The sequence below is a fragment of the Populus alba genome, chromosome 2 (assembly GCF_005239225.2).
Source record: "Populus alba chromosome 2, ASM523922v2, whole genome shotgun sequence".
Lineage (NCBI taxonomy): Eukaryota > Viridiplantae > Streptophyta > Magnoliopsida > Malpighiales > Salicaceae > Populus > Populus alba.
This window is the reverse complement of record NC_133285.1, coordinates 19,706,950-19,723,619: the sequence shown is the minus strand read 5'-3', so window position 1 is coordinate 19,723,619 and position 16,670 is coordinate 19,706,950. Positions and strand designations below refer to the sequence as shown.

Genomic DNA, 16,670 nt, shown 5'->3' with positions numbered 1-16,670 from the left:
GAAATAAAGCCTATTTCTTTTGCTTTTTATTTTTTTATATATTAACAAGTTGTTTAATTAAACATGCTCCATACACATGGGTTGTGGCCTAGTGGTTGAAGGGACTTGTTCCCTTCCTCCACACCAAGGTTCAAGCCCCACTTGTGTATGCCTGTCATCCCCGCGATACCTTACATGTTCACTGGGCTTGCAGGATGTTCAGTGAGTCCAGAGATTAGTTGTAGTGCGTACAAGCTGGCCCGGACACTCCAGGTTAAAAACAAAAAAAAATTAAATTAAACATGCTCCATTGATTGATCTAAGTGGCATATATTTTCTTTATTTTGTAGTAAATCGATAGAACCATATCACGGGGATATATATGATTTTCTTATTTTGATGCCAACTGAACTTTTTTATAATCAAACTGAAAATAAAATAAAATCTATTTCATACTTGAGAATATTTTTCTGACTACATAGCATAAATCGAGATACACAATTCATTTGAGCATGGATTTGCACGACGACGGCAATATGATACTGAAGGAGATTCAAACACTTGAAGGACACACCGATAGGGTTTGGAGCTTAGCTTGGAATCCGGCTACAGCAACTTCTCCTGTCTTCGCTTCTTGTAGCGGCGATAAGACTGTTCGAATCTGGGAGCAGACTCCTTCCACTCGCCTTTGGCACTGCAAGGTTTTTCTTCTTCATCATCTTTTGCAAGTCAGATAAAGTTGGAACCTATACTAGAATATTTTGGTCGTGTCTGGTTAGGAAGTTGTGTTAATTTAGTAGATTCTTGTGTTGGGAGAATCTTATGATTATTATGGGATGACTGCAGGCAGTTCTGGAAGAAACACACACTAGAACTGTTCGGTCGTGTGCCTGGTCACCTTCTGGGAAATTGTTGGCAACCGCCAGCTTTGATGCCACCACTTCCATTTGGGAAAATATTAGCGGTGATTTTGAATGTGTTTCTACTTTAGAGGTATTTAATTTAAGAAAAAAAGATTGTTTATTTTTTTTTCCAGTTTGATGAAATTTTATCATACCTGGGACTAATAATTTATTTACTTTTTAGGGTCATGAAAATGAAGTGAAAAGTGTGTCTTGGAATGCATCTGGTTCGTTCCTTGCGACGTGTAGTCGGGATAAGACTGTTTGGATTTGGGAAGTGATGCCTGGGAATGAATTCGAGTGTGCTTCGGTTTTGCAAGGACACACACAAGATGTTAAAATGGTTAAATGGCATCCAACTATGGATGTTTTGTTTTCTTGCAGTTATGATAATACTGTTAAGGTACTTTTTTATGGGTAAAATTGCTCATCTCTGCCTTTTCTTTTTCTTTCTTTGTGAAAAGCTGATTCCAAAATTTCCATTCCTGCTTTCATAACAATTTTAAAATATGAGATCAAGTTTATAATTTTCATAGAAATACAGGTTTGGGCCGAGGATGGCACTGGTGATTGGCATTGTGTTCAAACCTTAGGTGAATCTAACAAGTACTCTCTCTTCCTTTCCTTCCCCCCCAACCCCTTCCTTTGCTTTTATGCTACTCTTGTAGATGCGCTATTCTTTTTCATTAGACCATTATGCTGGCTAGCTGATATAGTTAGGTTTCACATAGACTTTAGTTAATGTTATTTGTTGGCTTATTGATAACTCCCTTTGCAATATGACGAGCTAATCTAATTGAACAAGGGTTGTTTCCTACTCAGTGGTCACTCTTCTACTGTCTGGGCACTTTCCTTTAACGCTGAAGGAGACAGAATGGTTACTTGTAGGTATGTAAAGCTTTTTCCTAAGTTTGATGATCATTGCTTGGGGTGATTTTTATTTTTAAGGTATGTAGAAACAAAAGCAATTGAATGGATTTTCGGTTGACTTTGCAGTGATGATCTTACCCTAAAAATATGGGAAACAGATGTTGGGAGGATGGTGTTGGGTGATGACCACGCTCCTTGGTGAGAAGCATGCTCATTGGGTCTTCTACTTTTCATTTCTTACATCTTATAGTGCACCTTCACTATTAGAATTCAAATAAAGAAATGACTTCAAATTAGTGTGAATGACTTGTGATAAAAAAATATTTGAAATTATGGATTGAAATTATGTTGGTCCTAAGTAGTAGGCCACTTGATAATCTGTGTATTTTTGCAAATGACACTAGAATTATTGTGGCAGAGAATGAAGGACAACAATGGGAATTAGTTTTTATTTATTTATTAGTTTTAATATTATGTAATTATTCTAGATTTAAATATTTAGGAATATTAGTAGTTAAATTAGGATTTTAGTTTCCTTATTGAAGTAAGACTTATTGGTTTTTATTTTATTTTATTTGGTTTGGTGTATATAAATAAGTACTTAAACATTAGTTATTTTGGTCTTTGAATTATTGACTAAAATTTTGAGTTTATACAATATTGAGTGTGTATCTCTTGTTTTACTTTCAAGATTGAGTGTCTTTTTTAATTTGGTCCCTTCAAAATAGTGTCTCTCTTGTTGGTGATTTTTGGTTACTATTCTACTTTAATTCTTTGATTTTGATGATTTTTTCTTCTCCTATCATAGATCAATTTGGTCCCTCCTTGAAATTTGTGTGTTTCTCATCTCTTTTTCTTCCCGCAATTACTTTGCCAATTTGGCCGATACCATATCTAGGGTTTTGGCTTTTTCAAACCAAAAAGAAGTCTACTAAAAGAACAGACAAAAATAAGATGACAAATCAAACAGAATTAGTGGTAGTACCACAGATTCCCCAAGTCACATATATGTGATAATTGAGCAAAATTCCACCCACACTAACTTTATCTTGCAGTGCTAGTTGGGAATTCTATTTGTTTCCAGAATTTGTGCCAACATCTGTAGGGTTGGTGGATTTCTTTTCTTTTGGCTTTGTGATAAGCTATTCCTATATGCTACTTTATTGATATGATTTTATATGGTTTGAGGAACAAGAATGTATACTACTCTTGCTCATGGTTAATCTTTTGAAAATCATAGAGAATATAATTCTGATAGGAGAAGTGTAGCTCTTCAGGAATAAAGAAGTGAGATAAGCTTTGTTTTTGTTTGTTTAGGTGCTTCCATATATCAAAGTGGATGTATTACATGAAACATTTTGGAGAATATATTTATGTTTGAGGAATTTTCTGTTTTTCAATTCAATATGCGAAACATTTTGTTTCGGCTTTATTTGAACTTAATTACACTTGTGTTTATGAAAATTTTATGAAAATTGTTGTAAGATGGATATTCGACTCAGATATGGGTAAATTACGAATGTACTACGGGAATATGCATCTTATTAATACCATCTATCCTCCAAAACCTAAAGTCAGATTGTCACAACATGCAATTTATCAACCTCCATTGATTAGCAACATTGAGGTCACCAAAATCACTAGCACTGTTAATTCTTTAGAAATCCAAATCCAAACCATGCAAATTTGCAAACTAATCATACAAAATTCAATAATACATTTGTCAATTCAAAATAGAAGTTGAGCGTTTTAAACAACCAGTGTAGAACAAGTTGATGAATGCATTGAAGAAGACATTGGAGAAACTTATTAAAGGAAATTGTGATTGTGCAAACACAAGATGAGCACGAATTTACAGATTAAGAAGTTCAAACAACTAATATAGTATAAGAAGATTTTGAAGTGCCATGAGTAAAGATTTTATCATTGAAGAGCTCAAAGATGAAGTTGATCAAATTGACTTTAATGTTCCTTCTAAATTCAATATTATAGCCGAGTAGACTATATTATTGCTAATATTGCATACAGAAGATTGAAATGCTGTAAATGCAAAAAAAAAAAAATTCAGGGAGTGCTTGCAACTTCATGGAGTTTTTGCTATTTCAACACTTTAGAACTTGAGGTTGAGTTTTTTTCCAACCAAGAGAGAATGATGGAGAATGAAGTACTACAATGGAAATTGGTTTTTAATTGATTAGGAGTTTTAATATTGTGTGATTATTCTACATTTTATTTTTAGAAATATTAGTATTTATTATTCAGTTGTTAAATTAGGATTTTTTTATTGATCTAAGACTTGTTAGATTTTTCAATTTTATTTGGTTTGATGCATATACATAAGCATCCAGACAGTAGTTATTTTGGTCCTTGAATTATTAATTGAAATTAAAACTTTGAGTTTTTGCAAGATTAAGTGTCTCTTGTTTTGCTTTCAGATTGAGTTTGTCTCTCTTGATTTGTTTTCTTCAAGATTGAGTGTCTCTCTTGTTGGTGATTTTGTTTCTATTCTATATCGATTCTTTTGTTTTGGTTTTTGTGCTCTCTTTTCCTACGTCATATTATCAATGTGCTTTATTTGAATAATTCAGGAAACAAAGACTTGATTATGATGCTCTTACACGCCAATTTGATGTGAGATTTATGTGGCATAAGATAATTATAGCATATGCTCCCCATCCCTAACCTGTTGTCCACCTTTTATTTTGGATGCCCAAAATGTTTATCCACATCCATTAACAAATCGTATTTATGAGTTTTATCAAAGTTTATTTACTTATGATAGTTAGAAAAAGAATAAGAATGGATTTGGGATTCACACCCCAAAGGTATCAATTATCGTTTCATTTGTATATGGTATGGTGAAATTATAAGCCATTTTCAAATTATGCAGGGTGCTTGCTCACACACAAAACAATACTTGTTGACAACATGGTTTGTTTTTCAGGAATCATCTTTGCACTCTCTCAGGTTATCATGATCGAACGATCTTTTCAGTTCATTGGTCAAGGTAGCAACCCTTTAATTTAATTGAACGAAATATCATGTCTTCTTCATTGTTCTATGTTGTTTCTGGCTGTTCCCTTTCTTTATTAACTTATCATTGGTGCTCTTGTGGATGTTATGGGTAACATATACTTTTTCTGGGTTACCCTTTGTCTTTCAGCATTGATTCTTTCTAAATTCTATGTTTTTGCACCCCTTAATTTTTGAACAGGGAAGGTATTATAGCAAGTGGAGCAGCTGATGATGGTCTACGGTTTTTTCTGGAGAACAAAGATGGTTTGGTATTAATAATTTATACCCTCACCTTATTATATCTACTGATTTAACATACCAGGGAAGTTGCTCTGTTATTTGCATTGTATCAAAATAACAAAAACCCCTTAAATTGTTGTTGCAGCATGTCAAGTATGTAGACATAAACAACATTACCATGTATGGATAGTTGCTAAGTTCTCTCTTTCACAAGTTAGCTACATACCTGCCTTTTGGGACGAAAACTGCTTGTTTATTTACTCAGAATAAAAGTGCTTGAGGACATGGTTTTTGGAGTTCAATATATTTTTCACTCTCTATGTCTCAACGGGTCCCCCCTCCTTATCTACCTCTTACCTTTCTTTGTTATTCCTGACAATGAACTTCATGGAGTGGTGGTGGTTTAAATTAAGCAACTGTTTTTCATTAGGTTTTTTCTTTCTTTTCCTCAGTTCAGTTTTCACATCTTAGATAAATTATTTAGAAGTTCAATGGTTTGATTCTCTCGATTTATTCTTGCTTTCATTTCTTTTCATGTTAGTTTTTTCGGCTGATTAATTGCTTCATATCCAAATCCTTTGATTTGTGAACTTTTCCTGTTTCAATCATTTTTGTCCAGTATAGTGGCATGGAGAGAATTATCCTCAAAACTCAAAAGCTGGATGGATATTTAAAGAAAGGAAAGAACTAAATATTATTGCTCTGAGTGGGGGGAAAATGAAACTAACCACCTTGTCCTGAAAACAGTTTTAGTGCAAATCACTGTTGGGGCACTTTTGTCCTAAAAAGTGGACATTTTGCTAACATTGCTAAAGAGTGCAACTTGTGATCCCCTGTGTGCGAGCAACAAACACATTCTTACTCAACTTAGTTTTTCTTGTGAATTTCTTACACTTTACCTTTTTTGTAATCTTATTTTCATAAAATTAGTTATAGATTTTACTCAGTTCTGGTATCTCAAGAATGCCAAATTTCAGGTTGATTGCAAAAACTATAAGCTAATCACCTAAGTAACCTTTTGAAATAAATTATCACAACATAGATGGAAACACCTGTATCTGATTTTGATTTGAAATTGGTCTGATGAGGTAATGCGACCTTGTGAAGTTCCTATTTATGGATGCTCATAAATTGAGGATGCCTTACTCTTGGCTTGATATATTGATTAGTGAATTAGGAAAAGAAGGATTAAGTGAGACTATTGTGTGTTTGTTACAGGTTGACGGTCCTTCGTATAAACTGTTGCTGAAAAGGGAAAAGGCTCACAATATGGACATAAACTCAGTGCAATGGGGCCCTGGGGTAAGCTTTCTTTTGGAAGTGTTGAGATTACACACTCACAGCAATTTTTTTTGTAGTGTATTTGATGTTTGTGTTTGTGCTGAAATGAATGCTGAAATTAAGTACAATAGGATCTGGTGGGAGGAGAGGGAGGGGGGTTGGTTGTAGATTCTTGGGTTCTATGACGATAGAGTGATGCTTGCCATTCAAGTGTCCTTGTAAACCAAATATATATTTCCCTGCTTGCCCTAATGATACTTATCTTGAAACAATTATACTACTATCTACTGCACAGCAACAGTAATAATACAAAAAACATTTGCTGACACTAGAAACTTCTGTTCTCTCACCATTCACCCTGCTAAAACTAGTGCAATTTTGGTTAAAATGGTTTTATATCATTTAGCTGTTCTGAAAAGATGAAAAGCTTGAGCTCACATCTTGAAAAGGCTAAAAAGGGTGAGGACATCACCTATATTAGAGCCTATAGTGCCTTTTATTTGGTTTCTCATTTTCAAACTTTTTGTGCTGGGGACGGGGAATTAATGCTTAGTATTGAAATCGTGATTGTATTTGTATTGTGTTTCTGTATATGATTGTTGATTCTTGCCAGGAAACCCGGCTACTTGCTTCCACAAGTGATGATGGGAAAATAAAGATATGGGAACTGGCAACTCTAACCTGATACAACCTTTTGATAATGATGGTTATGATTTCATGAAGCACTAGACCCAACTTCTGGGATCTTGAAATTGATACATGTTTTAGATATAAATCTCTTGTTAATCTCCTCTTATAAGTTGATCAGTGTAGTGGATGGAGCTGGGTGGACTTGACGTTTCTCTACCATGGAAGTCGGAAGTTTTCCATATTAAATAAAGCATATGTATTTTTGTTCTTAATGTATTATTTGACTGGTCAAATCTGAGCGACTCATGATACTGGGTTTTAGAACGAGATTGTATATAGTCTGCCAGAACTAAATTGGGAGCAGAAATAAAATTATCAGAGATTGTAATTTGGATATTAATGTTGTCTTTTTGCTTCTTTTTTCACCTGATCATTCCACTTATGGGCATGCTGTTTATATATTAACAGTTGATGTTCTGTTCATAATTTACTGAGTGAAAGAGGGGCAAAAAAAAAGCAGCAGTTTTGAATACAAAATCACAGAAGATACCAAGGTTGTACTACCTATCCGACTGAGTTGTTTATGTGAAAAGCATCGTACTTCATGCTAGGAAGTATTTTCCAAAATTTCTTCTGGTTGCCCTCAAAAGGGGTAAATGGTTCGTCAGAGTAGATCATATCTGGGTAAGGGTCTTTATTCCCGTGAAATAAATGTATTCAATACATCCTGTGTATTTCTCTATGTATTAATGGCTGCTTGGATTTGCTCCAGAGTTCTCCCTTTTGTTTCTGGCACCACCGTGACCACAAATACTATAGCCAGCGCGTTGATTGCAGCATAAAGAATGAAGGTACCTGAAAACCATTCTTGTATAATTTAACTAACTGCTTTGTGAACCAGAGCTGTCTTTGAAACTAAATGTTTTCAATTTTGCACATCTTGATATTGTTCTTAAAAACTACTATGTAGCTCTTGGTATTTATTTCAGTTCTTCCTTTATTTATTTATCTTGCTAGCTGGTTGCCAATAAATTGATTCTTTGTATTATGCTAAAGTTTTGCATCGTTTCGTTGAATAAGTTTTAGATTTGTTTACCATAGGAGCTCCAAGACATAAGGTAGTTGTAAGTGTAGGAAATCGCCCATGCACCAAACCAGTTCACAAGTGTTGCTAAGCTTCCAGCCACTCCCTTAATATTTATTGGAAATATCTGCAACAAAAGACAATTGTCTTTTTTGGGTGGAATAATGAATTCATAGATGGAATTTTCATCTTGGAACTTAGATTACCTCAGACATTATTACCCATGGAACTGCACCCATTCCTGCTGAAAATGAGCCGATATATAGCTGAACCAAAAGTATTTATCAAAGATACGTAAATGAGAAGTTACATAGTTGGAGAATGATCTCAAGAGAAATATTATTTGAAAATGATTATAATTACCAGTATGCCTGTTAAAGTAAGTGCCGGGACTGATTTGGTTGCCAATTCATTAACCTAGTTTTGCAGAAGGTCACTTTTACATGTCAGTATTTGAGAGAGACATTGAATTTATGAGGTCTAAAGTTAGCAATAACCTTTAGGTAGAATGAAATCGCAGTTATTATACAGCCAAGAATCAGTCCTGATGCAGAAACCTGGAATACATAGATAAATTAACTTTCAATACCTGAAGGGTGATGAGTCAAGATGAAATTTCCAGAGCTAACTGCGTTGGACAGAAATTTACCAGTAATAGAGGCTTTCTTCCAGCTTTATCTATTACGGTTGTGTTGAGGGCGGTAACCACAACCTACAAAATAATTTTTTTTTCAATGTACTGCTATTGGACTATGACATTTTGATTTCTTGAAGTTAACAAAATTACTGAAAGAAAGAAACCTGAAGAATGGCATAGATTATGGTTCCAAGACTGGGAGAAAATCCTGAAATAATGCAGAATTTCAAATATTAGAGTACCAATGGAGAATCAAAACATTCTAGAAAGTATCAGCAAAAAAGCTTGAATTATTTGATGTTCTGTATGAAGGCATTGTTTTCTACTGGGTTAAAATTCTATCATCATCGGAGATCAGGAAGGCTTTCAGGATGGAAATTACCGTGTGAGATTATTTTTATGTACCTTGTTCTATTTGGATTATTTTTTCTATTTAATTAGGATTTTACTAATTAGGAATCTTAACACTAGATGGATTCTATTAGTTAGGCAAGTGTTAATCAGACATGCTTTTTCTACAAAGGATTCTAGTTCTAGAACTAGTATAAATCGGAATGTCTAATTTATTGTTAGGGATTCAAACTCACATTGTTCAGACTTTATATAAAATATTATAAATTTTTTCTATTCCTAAACAATGTTGAGGGCTCTAATCTTAGGATTTGATAACCCTAACTTTTATTTATGCTATATGCGCATCAAATATTGGCCTGCTGACTTGAAAGCAGGGTGGACATAAAATTTTATGTTTAGTTCCCTGTTTGGTGGAAAGGGCAGGGACCATGTATCTCCTTTGATAGTAATATTTATCAAGACCTCTTTACCTGCTGACTCAAAAATATTGCTGACATAAAAGCAGACCCCATTGATTCCTCCAAATTGTTGAAAGACCATCAGTCCTACTCCTATCTGATCAAATTGGCATAAAATGTATCAATTGACTATCAGAGTTCATGAAAAATAAATCCTTTCTGGTGAGGCCAACTTGAAAATAAAGAAATATAGGATTCGAAGGTTGCAAAAGGGAATAATACAATGACTGAGCGGAGGTATCTTCTTTGAAACAAATCTAGGAATCTGGCTTTTGGGAGCCGTTCAAGAGTTTCTATGTAGTCCTGTCACAAAAGCATAAAACTCATCATACTTTTCTTCAAATTGCTACTACATAAACAGCATGCAGAATACAGATTTCAGATAAGAACCTTGATTTCATTTGCCTCCTGAGATATATCAGCTTCCTTGCCACGAAGCTTTTGTAGAGCTTTTTGAAACTCTTCTTCACGTCCTCTCTTTGCCTGTAACAACGCCATTTTCATTATGTATATGCGTGTGTGTGTGTGTGTGTGGATGCAGTGTGTGTATTCAATTGCTGTTCGTTACCAGCCATCTGGGAGACTCGGGAATCAGAAACAGGCCAAAAACCAGAATTGCACAAGGAACAAGCCCTGCAAGCACTCTAGAGGTAAGCGTCCTGCTCTACAAATATTTTTAGTGTTTTCTACTCAACCATTTAAATTTTCTGAAAAATAATGCCTATTCTTGATCCCGTGATGATTGAGTAGGCAATAGATCAAGGAATACCAGTCAATGCCAAAGCCCTCCATGTCAGTACGGTTCCTATTATGAATGCAACCGACACTCCACCGCAGATCATAAGCTGCATCATGAGATGATAGGATTAGAGAGGATCCTTGTCCCATTACATTTTGGTTTACATTATATATTAAGTATCTGCTCCGTCCAACTAAGCCTCAATAGAAAACGTAATTTAGAAAGTTGATGTCCCTTCATAACACACCACAGCTTGTGAAATTATGTTATCATTTGAAAAGATACATTTCTCAAGTTCTGTCAGAAGCATATCTTTACCTGATTTGTAGCTGTTAGTGCTCCTCTAAGACTCTTGGGTGCAATTTCAGCAATAAAAACAGGTACCTTGTCAAGATGTCAGCATCATTATCGAATTCATTAGTGACATGATGTGGTTTATGCGTAGAGGCATGTTGAGAAGCAAATGCGAGAAGATTAAAATTCTACCACATAAGAAAAGACTCCCATTCCATAACCTGTTGCCAGTCTCCCGAGGTCCAACGCCAGAACCCCCTGTTTTGTATTAATTGAGAGGGTAACAAGAAATAAGATAATATGTCTGGGGAAAAATAATCCCTTTTGCTTCTGAAATTAAGATGACACAAACCTGAGCAAAGTAGATGGCTAGCCATCCAGCAACACAGAAGCTGGTAGCTACTCTCAGCGCCTGCGTACATTCCACACAAGGGTTGAGTCCTACACAAGTGGCACTAGATCCAAAATGGTTCATCACAGCATACCTCTACTTACCCCTTTCCGACCAATGAAATCAGCAATGGGCCCACTTGTGATTGCACCAATCATTGCACCGAATGTCAATATTGAACCAAACACGGAATACTTCATAGTTCATACAGACACAAACAGTAAGAAGCACATGTAAGTTTGGAAGCTAAAAACCAGAGAGTTCATTTGCTGCGTTTAAAACAGCATCATCAGTAAACAGGGGATGCTTTTCTTAATACAAGTACCCTGGATCTAGCTGATCTTTTGATCCTAGAAACTTTTCTCTTAAGTTCAATTTCCGCAGTTGATCTGGAGCCATATTTGTAATGTCTACTGAAAATGAATTGTTCTTCCACAGCTTAAGTTTGCATGTTTCTGACAAGCTAGGAGTCTTATTGATAAAGGGGACAAATCAACCGGTTACTTAGCTCTGGATATATACTGGGAGACAGTTTAGTAACTAACCTCTGCTAGAGATAGAGAGAGATCTTCCCTGACAGCATTTTCTGTGGGTGATGAATAGCCTGCCTGAAACCACATGCAGTAAATCAAATCAAGACTCTTGCTTGTCAAGAAACATGTAGGAACACGAGCTAAGTTAGGAAACAGAGCTAATTATCAGAATTGTAAGTTCCTAAATAAAAGGAGGCGAGCTTACACAAGAGCCAAATGCGAAAGAGCCACAGACTGCAACAAAAGTGCTGAGGTAAACCATCCAAACACTTTCTTTGCTGCTACTCTGAGCAAAAGACCCATCTTGTTCGCCTGAATGATTTGTCTTGTCCATGAGTGGTTCTCTTACCTCTTCATGCTCACCACGATTCTTACACTGCTCTAGGTCCTCTTGGATGCCCATGCCTTCACTCTTTTCAGTCAGAATCTGCGCAGCCTGGAGATGGCAAGGAGAGAGTCTGTGAAAGAATGCTTTTTAGATCAGTGATGGATGGGAGAAATAGGAGAAAGAGATACGTTTTTCTTTCTTCCCTTTTTTTTTTTTTCTTTTTTTTTAAAATTTTCCTTAAATATGCTGCCAAGAAGTGAGAGTTCTCAACCACGTACGCTGTGCTCAAAGCTTCAATATTCAGTCGCACTTGTCCCACCACAACAGCGTTCTTGACTTGATATACCCATCAGCAGCGACTGTTATTACTAAGACAAGTAAGTCTAGATTCCATGTGCATCATAATCAATTAATTAAATGGTATTGCCCTGAGTTCACATGGACATGGCTGAGTATATATTAAAGAATAATATAAATTATATTTTAAAATTTAAATTATTGGGTTGAGATGGTTTTTTTAACATAATATTAATGCTTTAATGATAAAGTGATCAACGAGTTTGAGTTTCACCACCTTTATTTATTTGATAAAAATCAAGCACAAGAAAATATAAATCTGTACAAGTCTCAAGCCCACATGACTTTTACTTGAGGGAGGTGTATTAAAAAATAATATAAATTATATTTTGAAATTTTATTTAAAAATTTAAATTATTAGATTGAGATGGTTTTTTAACCGCGTATAAATATGCTTGGTTGGAGGGATGGATAAGAAGTAAGAGGGATGACGTGTTTTTTTTTTTTGTGGTTTAGTTTTTTGCATTATTTAGCCAGACAACTTATGAATAGATACTATGAGTGAAAATGGGTGAGAATCGAAACATGAAACGGATAAAAACCCAGTTAAGAAATGGGTGGATTTCTCGCATATTTTCCAATTCAGACGGATAGCTTCTTGTTAGTCACATTCTTACACCCAAACACGCCATCTAGAATGGATTGATATCTATCATTTCTTCTCTTCATTTTTCTACTTTATCCTCTTCAATCCTTCCCACCCAACAGTTCTTAAGATCATTGTTTTATCTAGAAAGAGATTTCTGTCAACCAAGCACATTGAAAGAGGTTTCGTAAAGCAAATTATAATGGAATTATGTTTTATTTTATTTTATAGGATCATGAATTTCTTTTTAATCATTTCTCATTGACATTAAATCTACCACAGGAGAATTTTCAGCCGTCAGCAACCATCGCCTAGATTCTGAACCTGCTCGTCTCCTCAAAATTAAGTTAAATTGGAGAACTTGAGGTATTTTCAGGGACCATTTGGTGCCTTGACGTCTAATTAATTGCGGGTCCAGCCAGCCTCTAGTGGGTGCAAAATTCCAAGGAGTTTTTTCAAGATAAATCATCAAACCCTGTCTCTATTGCTTCAGCCAGCCAATGAGCTCTGCAGCCTGCTCTACGTTTCTTCTTCCTTTTTGTATCATCAAAAAGGTATTGCCACACATGGCTACTTGGCATTTATATCATTAAATTATTTGGAAAAAAAATAAATTAAATGCGTGGTTGGCAGATCCAATTTGACAGCGACATTCTCTTGATTCGTTGCGAAATTAATGTCTGGCTTTTCCATTTTATTTTTTTAACTCGGCTGCGAAACTGAAAATACGAAATTAATTAATATTATGGTAAATGTAATTTTTTAAAGGATATTTTATTTGAAAATATATTAAAATAATATTTTTTTTATCTTTAAAAATCTATTTTTAATATCAGAACATCAAAATAATTTAAAAATATAAAATATATAATTATCAAAATATATAATTTAAAAATATAATTAGACCGCAATACTAAATAAAATCTTAAAAGAAGCTCAAGGCAATTTACTGTAAGTTTATGTTTACGTATGAGTTTTTATTTATTGAATTAATGTAGTATATAATTTTGAGGAAAAGATTTATAAATTTAAATTATTGTTGGAAATAGAAAAAGTGAGTGGTTATAAATTCAAATTCACTTTCACATGAAAACTAAAAGCTATTATTGAACCTATATTTTTCTTGGATTGACTTTGTCATTTTTTATTGCAAAACAAATCCCACCTAGTCAATATTAAGTTCTAGATGGCCTTTTCTTCTTTTGGTTGATTATTTATGGTCTAAAAAGATGATGTGTTGTCTTAAAAATGTTGAGTTATTAAAAAACTAAAAAATATTTTATTAGTAATAAATTACATAACATTCTATAAAGTTCTTTCCAATAATCATAATCATAATAATAATAATACAAGTACTTAAATGTATTGTTATGCTATTATGAAAAAAGTGATAAAAAATGAATTCACTGCTACTTGTTCTTTTTAATTGTTTAAGAGAGTTTACTTGTACTTTTCCGTAAATGTTTTATAATTAAATCACGTGATAATTTATTTGGGTAGTATTATCAAAGCATGCACGATATTTAAGATCATGCATGATGTCCAACATTGATTTTCAATTAGAAAATTTGATGTGTTAGATATAAAATCAATTTGATGTTCGATCCATTTTATCGGTAGCAATCCATTAGGAATCTCATCAGGAAACACATCATCAAACTCCTGTAACAAAGAAACACAAACACTAGAAATAAAAAGATCAAGTTCATTAGTATTAAAATAAACTTCCTTGTAAACAAGATCAACCCCTATTCTCAATCCATCCATCCCATTATTTTGTTGTCTTATTAAAGCCATATTGTCTTTAAAATCCTTTATTATCCTAGTTAGAAGCTCAAGTTGTTGGATGAAAGCTTGCATCTGAAAAGTGTTATTTGCTTTTAATGTCACATAGTTATGATTTTTAGATAAATTTGAATTTGTAAAAAAATATTACTAGCAAGAAAAATATATCCTTACAACTATTTTTTTTCCACACAATCCAAGCCTTTTCACTCAATTGTTTTCACTACACCTTTACTTCTCAACTCATCTTTTTACGGTTCTTTTGGAATTAGGAATGAAAAAACCAAAGTCAATGGCTATTGTAATACAATCCAAATATATATAAAATGACTTAAGAATTATTAAGGTAATAAAATAACAAGCAAAAAAAAACAATAATTATGATTTCACAAGTAGCATAGTGAATTCGTACTAAATATAGATAATATGAAAACTCAAAAAAAAAATAAAAGAAAAAAAATTAATGAAAGCTCTTATTTGATTCCTAAATAACCCAAATATAATGAAAATGAACCAAATAGGTCAAAACAAACCATAGTAAACATGTTTTTATAACTTATTGCAAATCTAACCCGTATGCAATTTTAAGCACCAAAATTGAAACCTAGACTAAATAATATTAAAAGAATCTTAAAATATTATATGTAGTACCCTTGTACCTAATAAACAATGAGTATTAGTTTATAGATCATTCTCTTATCCTTAGGTATTAAAAGCCTGTGTATGATCAATTTGCAACAAAAATTAACTTAGAATCGAAAATCTAATCAAATAATATAAAAAAGAGTCCAAATTTAATATATAATTTTATTTCACCCCAAATAACCAATATATATATTGAAGTGATTTCTTTCCAAGTGTTCATTTCATCATTCACAATCATTTCTATTTTCAAATCATTAAACACAAGCTAATAACTATCCTCACCAAGGTTGTTAAAATCGAGATTTTAGAACGAAACGGAAAGCCCTTCACAAAATCGGATCGTAAAAACGGATCGTAAAATCGTAAAATCGTAAGGAATTTTGAAATACATTAAAAAAAATTCATGTTTCAAATAAAAATTCATACATAGTTCAAGCACATTAAAAAAACATGTTTCAAATAAAACTTCATACATATTTCAAGCCTTCAAATAAAAATTCATATATAGTTCAAGCATCTTAAAATACAGGATTCAAATAAAAAGTCATATTATTATAAAATAACTTTTCATTAATTAATAATCAACAAACTTAAAACAAACAATCTGCTGGTGTGTCATGTAAACTAAAACCAGCTTTATTCCCTTCATCTTCCTCATCATTCCTTAAGCATTCATCACAATAAAAAAATAAATATTGATATAAAAAATAAAAAAATATAAATTCAGCATTATTATAGTATATATTTTTTAAATAAATATTAATTTTTAAAAACAACATAAAGCTGGAGAAAAGAGAAACCAATCACAAAAATCAAGGGGAGCAATTATACTGGGGGAGCAAATGAGCAATTATAATATTGGGGGGGGGGGAGCAATTATATTGGGAGGGGGGTGGGTGGGGAGCAATTATAATATTGGGAGGGGGGGCAATTATATTGGGGGGAGGGCTAGAGCAATTATATTGGGGGCCTTTAGAAATTATATTGAAATCGTAAAATCGGTCCTGATATCGCGATTTTGCGCGATATCATCCGATTTTTGCGATTTTACCCAATTTCAACCCGATTTTACCCATTTTTGATTTTCTTAACCAATTCAACTCGTAATACATGTTTTGACTCGTAAAATCGTACGATTTTACGAGTCAAAACGCGATTTTGACAACCTTGATCCTCACATTATGTATAAACTCAATTTCTAGTATCTTGCATGTTTCTCTAAAGATGTTTATCATACAAGGAATGTTTTCTTCCATTTTCTTCTCTTGGCCAAACATATTGTCTCTATTCTTTCAAGTTTATCATGTAAATCATCACTTTCACTCCAAATATATCTATGCTAACATGAAATAATCATATATACATACTTTAATATTACAATTAAATAAGTTCTACAATTCATGATATAAAACAAGAATATTAACACTTTTAAAATTCTGTTTCAGCTTAGGTATTTCATTTAAAATACTTATCAAGGTCATCAATTAACAAATTGTATCATTCGATTCTATTCTTTCCTCACTTCTTTATTAAGCTAGTTTTAGCTAGCATTTTCTCTATAA

At 33.4% G+C, this 16,670-nt stretch overlaps 2 protein-coding genes across 6 annotated transcripts; one reads left to right on the top strand and one right to left on the bottom strand.

Moving 5' to 3' along the window:
- Positions 1-301: 301 nt before the first annotated feature.
- LOC118062748 (protein CIA1) lies at positions 302-10,615 on the top strand. Of its 4 annotated transcripts, XR_012169145.1 has the most exons (14): positions 302-680; positions 826-972; positions 1,066-1,284; positions 1,426-1,487; positions 1,704-1,769; positions 1,878-1,949; positions 4,696-4,758; positions 4,966-5,035; positions 5,152-5,186; positions 6,225-6,308; positions 7,386-7,601; positions 7,690-7,768; positions 9,992-10,100; positions 10,201-10,615. XR_012169145.1 is itself a non-coding variant. In XM_035076592.2 (10 exons), exons 1-10 carry the CDS (start codon positions 492-494, stop codon positions 6,970-6,972), a joined length of 1,044 nt encoding a protein of 347 aa, XP_034932483.1. In that variant the 5' UTR covers positions 307-491; the 3' UTR covers positions 6,973-7,342. The 4 variants fall into 4 exon arrangements, 1 of the variants encoding a protein (XP_034932483.1); XR_004689819.2 differs by lacking the exon at positions 5,152-5,186 and having other exon boundaries at positions 304-680; XR_012169144.1 differs by lacking the exons at positions 7,386-7,601; positions 7,690-7,768; positions 9,992-10,100; positions 10,201-10,615 and adding an exon at positions 6,901-7,342 and having other exon boundaries at positions 303-680.
- On the bottom strand, positions 7,425-11,968 carry LOC118062747 (sugar transporter ERD6-like 7). Of its 2 annotated transcripts, XM_035076591.2 has the most exons (18): positions 11,613-11,968; positions 11,420-11,482; positions 10,979-11,068; positions 10,836-10,895; positions 10,676-10,741; positions 10,508-10,573; positions 10,220-10,295; positions 10,019-10,083; positions 9,841-9,933; positions 9,673-9,753; positions 9,463-9,547; positions 8,803-8,846; positions 8,651-8,713; positions 8,499-8,558; positions 8,365-8,418; positions 8,208-8,267; positions 8,014-8,128; positions 7,425-7,772 (listed from the first exon to the last, which is right to left on the bottom strand). In XM_035076591.2, exons 1-18 carry the CDS (start codon positions 11,808-11,810, stop codon positions 7,657-7,659), a joined length of 1,455 nt encoding a protein of 484 aa, XP_034932482.1. In that variant the 5' UTR covers positions 11,811-11,968; the 3' UTR covers positions 7,425-7,656. The 2 variants fall into 2 exon arrangements, 1 of the variants encoding a protein (XP_034932482.1); XR_012169143.1 differs by lacking the exons at positions 7,425-7,772; positions 8,014-8,128; positions 8,499-8,558 and having other exon boundaries at positions 8,202-8,267; positions 8,591-8,713.
- Positions 11,969-16,670: the final 4,702 nt, after the last annotated feature.